Below are 13,025 nucleotides of genomic sequence, written 5' to 3'. Positions count from 1 at the left end.
CTGAAAAAAATGAAATGCTGAAAAAACAAGCTGTGAACATAATACGGTACAACAACAACAACCCTATATGATTTGACATGCTCTGACCCCTTTGAATACACACATTGGTCTATTTTAACTATGCAGAATAAGGAGAAAAAGTTGAGGCGGAAACTTAATATTAATGAGTTTGAGGTAGAAACCGCTCTTGCATGATCAGAGCACCAGTGTGACAGGAGATTGAGCTGAATCTCATTATCTGTTAAATTTTTTTCCCCACAACTGCTCTGACAGGCCAGCTTTTATTCTCTTTGTGGCCTATGTGAAATCAAAGGTTACTTCTCTTGTATTTTTTCTTTACAGTGCTCACCTCATTTATTCATAGTGAGGGGGTCATCTTGGAGTTTTAATCAGCCAGATGGGAAAGAAAGGCGTAGAGAAGGCAAAGTCATCTTTCTTGTCACAGTCGTCTATGCGCACCACTGCTTTCCAGACATTTTCCATTCCTTGCCTTCAATATTTTTTCGCCTTTGTTAGCTCCACCCACTACTCCGTTCTCTCTCTCTCCTCATCTCTATCGCCTTCTCTCTCTCTCCCCTTCAGTCCCCGTGGGGTTGAAGTGGTTGAAGGTCACTCTGGTCTGGCTAGCTTTCAGCAGGGAGGGAGTGAGAAAGGTGGGGAAAATGAGACAACAAGAGTCCAGCAGTGCACAGTCAACACTTTCACCCTCATAAAGTTGGTAAAGACTTTGGAGAAAATGCCTTTTGGAAATGTTACGAGCCTGATTGGTGTCCCAGGTGTGCACTGGCGGAAGCTCATCCCAAGACATTCCTCACTGCATCCATCTGCTACGCATTAGAGCCCTTAGCTGACACCACACATGCTCCAGCCCAGTGAAACAATCTGTCTTACAGGCTGGAAGGTTCTCCCAATGAGCACACGGTTTGATATACTGTTTTTGATCATAAATCCACACCTTAAAGTCTTCCTTTTATTTCTGAAACCTAAAATATCTATAAATCTTACTATTAAAACCAACTCTGGCTCAACTGATAATGATACTCGGTTAATTATCAGCCTTCCTGATTAACCGACTGCGATGTTGCAGAGCTTCGATAAGATAAGACATCCTCTGATGCGGTGTAATTCTCTGAAGAGTGGGTCTGAGGAATTGGGCTCTTTACTTTAATAATATACGTTTAATGAAATCTTTTCACACTCGCTGATTTCCATCAGACGTTAGACTTCGGCAAAGACACGGCTCCCTCAGAGCATTTATTGTCCTTTTTAACTTTTTCAATGCCGCTGAGACTCACAGTGTGTGTTAGACCTTCACCCTGTGTTTTATTATCTGTAAATAAATCTGTTTGTTCTGGTTTAATAAACTGATTTCAAGGCAGCACGTCTCATATTCAAGGATGCTCTGAGGCTGCACACTCATCTAGAGGTGCAACATGTTATTTTTTTCTTCACGACTGAAGTAGGTATAGCTATCAATATTGGCTGTAAAAATGCGCCGTAAAATTGACCCGAAAATAATGTGTCCCTGGTGGCACGTCTCGCCCTATGGCATTTGCTTTGAACACATTAATCATCACTGTTTGTACTTTTAAAAAAGAGAGAGATGTGTTTTTAGATGCGTTTGAGGTTAGAGGGGAATTTGGGATGATCAAAGATAGAGCCATTAGCCATTCTGACAAACTTTTATGTTAGTATTCCACAATGTCTGATGCAAACATTCTGTGGATCAAGCAAATCAGCATTAATCCTCTTTGCACCCAAAAGCAGGACTCTCCCTAGTAAAACGCCTTGGCCTTTCTCTCCTGAGGTCTCCGACTGCATGACGGGCTGGAGCAGGGTATAAGGCTAATCAGTTGTATGACACCCTTATAGGGAATAATGTAATAAAACAGGAAGAGTTCAGCACATTAAATTAGGGAAGGGGAACCGGAGTAATTAATTAGAGTGTCTCACACTGCAGAGTTTAATTAACCCCTCTTTTACACCACCCATCTCACCCCCATCTTTCAAGACTCTGGCGTGGGCAATGAATTGCCCGTTCTCGGGTGCCAGGGGCAATTAATCCTGCCTGCTGCCCCGAGGCCACGTCCCCTGTCATGCTTGTGTACACACGCCCTTTTTTGCACTTCTGTTTCACAAACCGTTACATATCAGCGCGCACAAGGAGGGAACATGCAGTGCCGTGTCCTTTAAATCCCACTCTAAGAGAGCTCTCTGAATGAAACTGTAGTTATGCTCTCCCACTTCTTCATCTCACTCTTTATTCGGTTTCTTATTGTCTGCATCTGTATTGTCAGCAGTAAAAATTCATTCATCATTCTGTCATCATCTGCTCACCCTCATGTTGTTTCAAACCTGTATGACTTTCTTTCTTTCATTGAACACAAAAGGAGAAATGGTGAGTTAAATTTTGTTCTGTTATTTGCACAAAGCTATTAGATTACTACATGAGACTTTTAAAGGCTTGGTTCACTTGAAACCCTTTGTTCATCTTCGGAACACAAAGTAAGGTATTTTTGATGAAACCTGAGAGCTTTCTGACCCTGCATAGACATTAATGTAACTACCACATTTAGGGCCTAGAAAGGTATGGACATCATTAAAATAGTCCATATGACCTCAGTGGTTCAACCGTAATTCTTTGTGCGCAAAGAAAACAAAAATAACAACTTTAAGGCGAGACACTGCAGGTGAATAGGGTAAAAAAAATTAACCAATAGTTATGACTTTACTTAACCAGTTGATTGATTTCATTGATAACTGCAAACATTTTTTTGTATTACAAGTTTTCCAAAATGTTACGTTTAAATTTGCAAATGAGGTATTATTTAATGAAATATGCGTTAGTTTGCATACATTTCTAGTACAAAAATCGAAACACTGGATGAAGTCAGTTTCAAAATTCCTGTTTAATTTTTTTTTGACATATTAGAGTCTTTTACAAAGGGGATTTTGGGTATCTCATTTCATCACAACAATTCAGAAAAAATACATATTTTTAAAGGCTGTTTTCTCAAAATTAGTTTTTCTCCTACACTGAGCCATAAATCTCCACTTCAGTAGCACTTACACACACCAAGCTTTACGTTTTTATCCCTGTCCATATCCTGAAGGTTTTTACAGAGGGATTTGTTCATATAAATGATTGATTTTATTCCAAAAAACTGTAAAAAAAAAAAAAAAAGAAAGTATATTCTGAATTGTGGAGTGACAAAACATATACCCAAATTCCTTCTGTAAAAACATCTGACTCTAATATGTCAAAAACGTTAAACAAGAGTTTTGAAACTGAGTTTATCCAGTGTTTATATTGTTGTATGCAAATTAGCAGATATTTCATTAAATAGTGCTTCATTTGCATATTAAAACATAGCATTTTAGAGAACTTGTGATACAAACATTTTTTGCAATTATCAAAGTAATCAATCAACTGAGTAAGTAATGTGATAAGTATTAGTTAATTTGTTTACCCTATTCACCTGCAGTGTCTAGCCTTAATAACTTTTTCCTTCTGTATCAGTCTTCGACATGCATTCATGACAGTACCACAACGCATGTTTTCTTTGTTTTCCTTCCTTGTTTTCTTTGTGCGCAAGTGTTCTCGTAGCTCATCAGGTTAAGCCACTGATGCCACATGGACTATTTTAAACGTGTCAGTTGCATTGCTGTCTATGCAGGGTCAGAAAGTTCTTGAATTTCATCAAAAATACCTTAATTTGTGTTTTTAGGTCTTACGGGTTTTGAATGACATATGAGGGTAAGAAATTAATGACAGAATTATTGTTAACTAAAAATGAAAACTGAAGTATAAATATTGGATGAAAAACTTTAAAAAAACTTAAATGGAAATTAGAAATCTTGCTTTGGCAGCTAATGAAATGAAATAAGTCAGAAGTACTAAAAATACAAAAAATGAAATAAAAAATGAAGGATAAATGGGAATATTACCAAACTGATTACATACATTAAAAAAAAATTACAAAAGCACTTTAAAATGAAAATGGAAAATATATAAACAAGCTCATTTAAAATAATAATAAGTACTATAATAGTATATACTACACTACTAGTTTTTGAACAGTTAATGGAAAGTTTTAATGTTTTTTAAGAAGTCTCTTCTACTCACCAAAGTACAGCAAAAGCAGTGCAATTTTGAAATATTTTTACTATTTAAAATAACTGCTTTCTATTTGAATATATTTTTCAAAAATGTAATTTATTCCTATGATTTCACAGGAATTCACAGATTTTACACCAAGCTGAATCTTTTTGCATCAATACTCCAGTCTTCAGTGTTACTTCATCCTTCAGAAATCATTCTAATATTCTGATTTGCTGCTCAAAACATTATGATAATTGTGTTGAAAACATTTCAGTAGAGTGAGTATTTTTTCAGGTTTCTCTGATAAATAGAAAGTTCAGAACAACAGCATTTACTGAAATAGAAATCTTTTGTAACATTATAAATGTCTTTTATCACCACTTTTGATCAATTTAAAGCATACTTGCTAAAAAAAGTATTTAATTTCTATAATTTCTTTCCCCCTTCCAAAAAAAAAGAAAAGAAAATATACTGACTCCAAGCTTTTGAATGGTTCAAAAATGTTAAAAAAGTTTTTCGTTTTTTTCATTTCAGATAAATACTGACATTCGATCTTTGTAATCATCAAAGAATCCTGAAATAATGTACTTAACAGTTTTAAATATTGCTAATAATAATAATCTTGAATAGCAAATCAGCATATTAGAATCATTTCTGAAGGACTGGAGTAATGATGCTGAAAATTTAGCTTTGATCACAGGAATAAAATACATTTTAAAATATTTTCAAATAGAAAGCAGTTATTTTAAATAGTAAAAATATTTTACAATATTGCGATTTTTTTTTTTTTTTTTTTTTTTTTTTAATGTATTTTGAATCAAATAAATGCAGGCAGAAGAGACTTGTTTGAAAACATTAAAAATCTTATTGTAAACTTTTGACTGGTAGTGTATCAAATAATACTTCAACACTCCTTTAATGATATTAATGGTTCTTTCATGTGATTTTTGAAGCTTGAAATGTTTAGCTCCGTTTCATTGTACGTCCTTGGAAAACTTCACAGTTTGTGTTTTGCAGATATCACAAAAGTCTTAGAGTGAATAAAGCATAAATGGCACAATCACGTTTTTGAGTGCACTATTCTTTTAAGTACCTCATTTTGCCGTAATTTCATTTTCATATAAAGCATTTCCCATCACTGAAGTCTTTTGTCCGGCATCTTCTATCCTCTTAACTGACCCGTGCAATGTTCTGTTCTTTCCTTATGTGAACTGTTAACAATTTTAATTTGCTTAATTTCTTATTCATGCATTTAATTACACAGGTTTTCACTTAGTTGGGAGTCACACTGTCCTCTAATGCCTTCTCCTCAGAGGCTTTGCCGTAAAGTGATTGAACCACTTGAACCCACCGCCGTGCTCCTTTTCCTTTTGCTTCTCTTTAATGGAATGAGCTTGCAGCCCTCACACATGCATTCTTTATTCATGCTCATTATGTCCCCTATGGCCTCTCCATACATCAGCGCTCTGAAGCCTTTCACCCGCTTTGTCAAACGGACCTCCTGAATGTTAGTATTGATCTTCATTATTGCCCTCATAGGGGACATGACTCCAACATAACACTGTTTTTCTCTGTCCTCCCAGGAAATATGCACACGTGTGAATGCAATATTATTAGACACCCTTATAAATGTGGCGCTCAATCCAACTGTTACTTTCCGAGTCTGTTCTCACTCTTTTTGTCATTCACCCATGTCAGCGGCCATCTCGTTAAAAAGAACCGCTGAAGCTGAAAGCTTACGTTATAATAATGAAACAAATGCAAAGCGGGAGAACTGATGAAAAGAATGAATAAAGGACGGGATGTTTTCTGAATCACAAATACATTGCGGATGCAGATACCATGCACAACATATATCAGATGAAGGAGTTTTAGTCTGGTTATTAAATTATCCCCCCTGTTAGAGAGTTGTTTTTGTTTCCCAGGAACATATTTCAAAACAAATTGATCTATAAGCGTGATTGTTTTGAAAGCATTCGGCGCCTGGTTATCTTCTCACACAATTCACCCTGGGTTTTTCTTCCGTCAGAACCTTCACCGTCAGTGCCTGCTTTTTCCTAGAGGATATTGATATGATAAACTCTTTTAATATTCATCTGAGATAATAAATAACGTGCGCTGTCCAAGGTTGGTAGCACGCCTCCGTCAAGGTGATGTACTGCAGCCATTTTGTTCTTCGCAGCCTTGCTTTATCAGACACATTTGAGGAAAGAGGAGGTTTAATTGGACTGCTTGACTTCTGGATGATTAGATCTAGGTTTTTAGAGAGCTAGACTGGCAATTTGGCCTGTGCACGAAAGTGAATGTATCTGTTATTAAACGCATGGCATCCTGCGGAGCTTTGTTTTGTAAAGACTGCCAGAGCAATCTTCATCTTCAAGCCTTGTCTTTTCAACCAACAGCAGATTCCCATTTTTATAATGGCCTCACTTATGGTATTAGAAGCGCTACACAAAGTGCAATTACGATGGTTTCTTCCTTTGTTTGGCACAGTTTGAATGTCTTGTGCGTCTGATGTAGGTACACCGGCATAACCTTTCATCCTTGCTGCCTGCTTGCTTCCCCCCCGTCGTCACACGACCTCTTCTTCACAGATCTGTCTGCTATCCTCTGCATCCCACCAAGTGGCTTTGCTTGTTTGAACTTCTTTCAGACCCAAAACAACAACTTTAAAGGGAGTTATAAAGCAGCGGGTGGAAAAACCGGTGTGGAATCTCAGCCCAAGGGTTTTTGAGGCTCTCTCTAACAACCTCGGTTTAATATTAATCCATATTTAATTAGGAATCACCCGCCGCCTTTCTTGTTTACTTGAATCTGTTGTTCTCGCTGAAGTCAGAGCTCAGGGAGATGCTAGTGGGTTGACATGGGATTACTATTAATAAGCAAGTCAGGAGGGAGATGGGCTGCCTGCCATCCGGGGCTTTTGTTTTTCATTTCATTAGTGTTGAAAATTTTTTTGATTATTGTGCAACGTACTGGCTGAACAGTAATACCTCTGGATTTGCAGGGAAATATTTGCTGTTCTCGCATGACAGTGTTTGCTTTGACTTATCTGAAAAGATTGCATCTGTATTTGTAAGTTGGGATCAAACATCAGTGGCACTTTGAAGGAAGTTCTTAGCAAATTTACTTTGCGCCAAAAGGTGCTGTTTGTCTTGGCCCGTATATCACATATGGGATGTATCTTTGACTTTGCCAAAAAGTCTGTTATATTTTGCATCTTATTTTGGCCAAGAGCTGCCTACTTAGACAGGAAAGATCTGACTGACCTATTTAAAGCGATCAAGCTCAGTTCATGTTGTTTTTATAGCTAGTTTGTTTATCTAAAATACATAACAGTTTGAGCGTAATTTAGAATTCATTTCAGTTATTCTAGTCATACTAACTTTGCTTAGTTAAAAATTCTATTTATATGAATTTCTTTGAATTTCAATTCAATAAAAATTGTATTTACCAAATTATTTCTGAATTCCACACAACCCTGGTTGATACATCAGTGTGAAGCAGTTTGTGATCATGTATACAATCTTGAAAATAAAGATGCTTCAAAAGGTTCTTCAAGCAATGCCATAGAAGAACCATTTTTGGTTCCACAAAGAACCATTCCACCTTTATTTTTAAGAGTGTACAGAAAAAAACAGTGAAATATGCTACTGTTTGGGGTCAGTGAGATATTTTAAAGTCATCAATACTTCTTTAAACTGATTTAAATTGATCAAAGGTGGCAGTAAAGATGATTATTAAGTTCATAAAGTTTATGAAAACATTTAAGAAATGACAGCGCTGTTCGTTTGAACTTTATTCATCAGATAACCCCGATAAAATGTATTATATATCCATACAAATATTAAACTGAACAAATTACTTTTCAATGTTTCTTGAACATCAAATCAGCTTATTAGAATGATTTCTGAAGAATTATGTGAGACTGGAGTAATGATGCTGAAAATGTAATCAATCAAATTATTCCCATCAACAATTATAATTATAAATAAATAATTTTATTTAGTAGTACTGACCTGAATAAGATATTTCACAAAAACGACGTTTACATAAAGTCTACATAAGAAAATATTAGTTGAATTTATAAAAATGACTCAAATGTTTGCATGTACTTGATTCTTAATTCTGTGTTGTGACCTGAATGATCCACAGCTGTTTTTTTTGTTTAGTGATAGTTGTTTATGAGTCCACTGTTTGTCCTGAACAGTTAAACTGCCTGCTGTTCTTTAGAAAAGTCCTTCAGGTCCCACAAATTCTTTGGTTTTTCAGGTTTTTTGTGTATTTGAACCCTTTCCAACAATGACTGTATGATTTTGAGATCCATCTTTTCACAATGAGGACAACTGAGAGACTCATGCAACTATTACAGAAGGTTCAAACGCTCACTGATGCTCCAGAAGGAAACACAAGGCATTAAGAGAATTTTTTTCAAACTTATTTTGTCTTCTGGGAAACATGTAAGTATCTTCTGTAGCTTCTGAAGGGCAGTAATAATAATAAAAAAAGATATTTAGGCAAAATAAGAAAATTGTACACATCTTCATTCTGTTCAAACGTTTACTCCCCCGGCTCTTAATGCATCGTATTTCTTTTTTAAGCATCAGTGATCATTTGAACCAGCTGTAATAGTTGCATATGTGTCCCTCAGTTGTCCTCAGTGTGAAAAGATGGATCTCAAAATCATGCAGTCTTGTTGGAAAGGGCTCAAATATCATGGATCATTCAGGTAACAAAAAAGTATTAAGACTTAAGTGTATGTAAATTTTGAATGGGGTCATTATTTTCTCTTGTGGACTATATGTAAATGTCTTTTATGTGAAATATCTTATTCAGGTCAGTATTAAATAAAAAATAACATGCATTTTATATGATCCCTCTTATTTTGGTAAAATAATTAACATTTTGCAGATTCTGCAAGGTGTATGTAAACTTTTGACTTCAACTGTCAAAATTATTATTTCGCAGACTCTAAAACAATTCTGCTTATGAATATAAATATGCTAGTAGGTGCTTCAAAGATCAGATGCCACTCACTTGCCAGTTCTTGGTATTTGTCAAACAGTCAGTGGATAAACTGAGTGATCCGTGGGTGTGGTGTCTAATTGAAACCGCATTAGCAGCCCTTTCCTAATAGTTCCAACTGTTAAATAAAGCTCTGTAACATCTACCACAGGATGAAACTATTGTTCCAGTCATCGTGGATCCTTTGCAAAGTTCAAGTGCAAGGAAAACTTTTACAACTGTAATAAGATTACAGATTAGCAGCCGCCTCTGCAGTCAACCCACAGAAAACACTCATGCTCTGGTGAAGCCGCACAGGAGAAATGGCAGCCAGTGTTGACTTAATGTCAGCTATACATTTAGCTTTCTGCCTGGCAAGGGCCAGGAAAGAGAATCTAATTTATCTGGAGTCTCAGAGGCATGATGACTGCCATACTCTGACATACACACACACACACACACACATACATACACTCACACCCTTGGGTAAATAGGCTTCCACTAGCCTCTCTCGTTCGCGTTCTCTCTCACTCACACAGGCATCCAAGCATGCCGAGGCATTCACAGTGCACCAATGAGTTATCGAATGATTGACACCATGCAGCCACTTTAAATGGCTATTGGAATTCATCAAAAGAATGCCACAATGATTCACAATAACGGGGCTAAAATGTGTGTGGGTCTAAACCTTTCTGAATGTTTTTCCTTTCTAGAAAGGGATTCCCATCGGGGCCTTCTGCAAAGACTTCAATGAGAAAACCAAAGACCTCAAAGAAGGCATTCCTCTTCCCATCAAGATCAACGTGAAGGTAATGTAACCACTAATTAGGAGTACTGTTTTCACGTCAACAGCGCTTTACCGATCAGTCACAGATGTGACGTCTTGAGGGCCTCATAATACACCTTACTGCTTTCAATCAATCTTGCTCTTGTTTGTTTTGCCGCTTGTTTCCTCATTTTATGAGTCCCTGGAGGTGCTCGTTTACATTCGCATCCCAGGCGCATTAGCAAACAGCATTAGATGCGTCTCGAATGCCAAAGCGCGGATTAGGCCTTCTACTGACATTATGATCAAATGAAGGTATTGAGCGAAGTGGATTAAGCAGAAGAACGGAGAGCTTTTCCGATCTGAGCGTGACTCGTAAATGAGGAATAGTCATTGACGCGGCGTATGCAATGTTCATCTGACCTAGGTTTATCTCCTCGCTCACCTTCTCAGGGAGTGTCGGCACGTTTATTAAAATGGTTTTTGTCAAGGACACACTTGTGTGTTCCTAAATGTACTCCCAAGTTTCTTGGAGAGATTGGGCCCTTTGATGGATTCCTCAATTGTGTGCATTAGCAGCTTTTTTCCCTGACACCTTTTAGTCTTTGTTTCTCTCTTACGATCGTTCTGTCTCTTCTAATCGAGTCTCTCCCGTTTTTCATCCACCCTCTGTAACGAAATGAGAGGTCTAGCACTTTCTCCTCATATTCTCAGTCTTTTAAATAGATGGATTGATGGCTGTTAGTAATGCTTGCCGAGTCGACGACAGAGCGCAGGGGCATTTGAGCAAAGGCCCATTATGAAGGTTGTGAGAAATGGCTTTATATTACGGAGGGGTCATTGCTCACAAATTTTAAAGTGGCACGACTGCGTGAAATGAGAGTTCTCATTACAGGTCTCCATCTCTTTTGCATTAGCGAACTGTTGAAAAGCTCTTGTGTGATTTCAATTGGAAGTCCCAGTTTCGATAACCCTCTGTGTCTGTAAGCGAAATGGGGTGAGGCTGCGGCGGTCCAGACGGCGGTGGAGACATTGTGAGGAAATTATATAGCCACATTATGCTCCCCCACTGCCACCCAATCTAGTCGGGGGTGTTTTAATGTCTCTGGCTCATGTCTAAAGCTCGGTCGCAGTCAGAACCCAAATACATAATCTTTTCTTCTGAGCCGATTAAGCGAATGTCCGTGGTCCAGTTCCGCCACAGTTTGAATTCGGAGACTTCTGTAGCATGAAGTAGAACTAGACATCATCAGCAGCAATGTCACCTTCATCTAGCTCATCCCTTTGTGTTGTCCTGTCAGTTGTGGTTGCCCGAGGGTGGGAATTGTCAGCCTTTGTTGTTGGCGCTCCTTTGCAGGTACATCAGCTCTCGTTCCAGGACCAGATGCAAGACGTTTTCAGAGGGAGAGAGAAAGGGAAACGTGCACCTCATGCTGTTGCCATTCATCATTCGTTCTTTGAATACACCTGCAACAGCTCACTGTTTTTTTGACTTGTTTACACGATCATTTCATATCTTTTTTGGATAATAATAATAAATCACTATATTTTTACATATTCTGAAATCTGTGAGTTGTGCTCATCTATTCAAAATTTGCTTATACAGTGTAAATGTATCATTTTCCAATTTCTAGGTGGTTGCTTAGTAGCTCAAAAAAAAGTAGAAAAAAAGCCAATCCCCAGCCTCTATTGCATTTGACTTATTAATGTCCCTTGTTATTAATATGTTAAAAGTAGGGATGTAACGGTATCAAAACTTCACGGTACGGTAATACCTCGGTATGAATGGCACGGTACGGTATTTATTGAATTATTTACAGGAAAAACAAAACTAATGAAGAGACTCGAAAAAAAGTGCCATAAGTGTTTATTAAACAGTTTACATGAACACTGAACATATCAATGGCATACAAATTAGCCATCTATCTGTAAACTTTGAAACAGAAACTTAAATTTTTCAATTTTAGTAACAAAAAAATATTAAAGCATGTAAAAAACAGTCCAATCAGTTTAGCTGAATGAGTTGTCTGAATCTAGTTGTCTGCTTGAAATAAGATTTTTTTCTTACCCCATTGGCAGATTATTTAACTTGTTTTAAACAAAAACTCACTTAATTTTGACTTGTTTTTACTAAAAACAAGACAATAATTTTTACTTGTCTAGAAAATCCTTCTTGATTTAAGAATTTTTAGATATTTTGGCTGGAAACAAGACAAAATTCTAAGTAAGAAAAGCATTTTTTTGCAGTGCAGTAGGCTCTTATACCTTTCTTTCGCATTAAATTAAAAACAATCCTTTAAAGAACTTTTCTACCTGGACAAGTGCATCTATTATGTTGCCTAGTTTAGCCTCTTTAAAACTGCACCTTTCCTTATTTTAAACTTAGCCAAAAAGCCACGTGTTGACTGTGAAATTTATATGCATTTATGGTACATTTCCGTGTCAATCCATGTTCATTTTTACAGCGAACAATGCACTGTAACATTAATTCAGCGCATACAGCGCAGCAAAAAATAGACTCGGTGCCGAAACGATCGCTGCACTGCTGCAAAGGCACCGCTTCTAGGACGTACTGCCGGACAGCAACCGCGTGCAGTGTGAACGCTCTAATCCGTTAACATGGGTGCTGAAAAGAATACGTAACGCATACGCACTGCAGACGGAGCAGGTTCGACCATTTCCATCTCTTTTCCTTGCTGCTACATTCTGTAGCGACAACAGACCGCAAAGGATAATGGCCACGCCTGGGCTGATGGGAAATGTAGTTCCCGCTACCTCCCGTTCGCTCCATTCGCCTGAGCAAACTTTTCTCAGAAGACCTATTGTTTTATCGAGTCATGCGACCACGGTAGTATCGAAAAAATTTGTTATTGCGGTATCCCTAGTAACATCCCTAGTTAAAAGAGTTTTTTTTTCAGTATTCAATTGATTTTATGTTTCAGTTTTAGTTGTGCGCTTTTGGGATTGTTTTTTTTATTATACAGTGGTGGGCAAAAAATATTATTAGAGTGCTAGTATTTTCACCAGTTAAAACATGGTTTTAAATAATTTATTTTTATCTTTCACTGTAGTCTTGTCAGTAGAAAATATCAATTTACATTTCCAAACATTTATTTTGCCATTAATTTTAATAGTCCAGTGAGATTTTTTACT

At 37.2% G+C, this 13,025-nt stretch overlaps 1 protein-coding gene across 1 annotated transcript in view; it reads left to right on the top strand.

Moving 5' to 3' along the window:
• mrpl11 (mitochondrial ribosomal protein L11) overlaps window positions 1-13,025 on the top strand; it is a 54,409-nt gene that overhangs the window by 24,346 nt on the left and 17,038 nt on the right. Inside the window, exon 3 of the mRNA XM_073821095.1 lies at window positions 9,820-9,915. Within this exon, the coding sequence (XP_073677196.1) occupies window positions 9,820-9,915 (96 nt within the window). The remainder of the gene's footprint in view (window positions 1-9,819; window positions 9,916-13,025) is intronic.

The sequence above is a fragment of the Garra rufa genome, chromosome 16, assembly GCF_049309525.1.
Source record: "Garra rufa chromosome 16, GarRuf1.0, whole genome shotgun sequence".
NCBI lineage: Eukaryota > Metazoa > Chordata > Actinopteri > Cypriniformes > Cyprinidae > Garra > Garra rufa.
The sequence above is the reverse complement of the archived record's forward strand: the minus strand, read 5'-3'. Positions and strand labels throughout refer to the sequence as shown.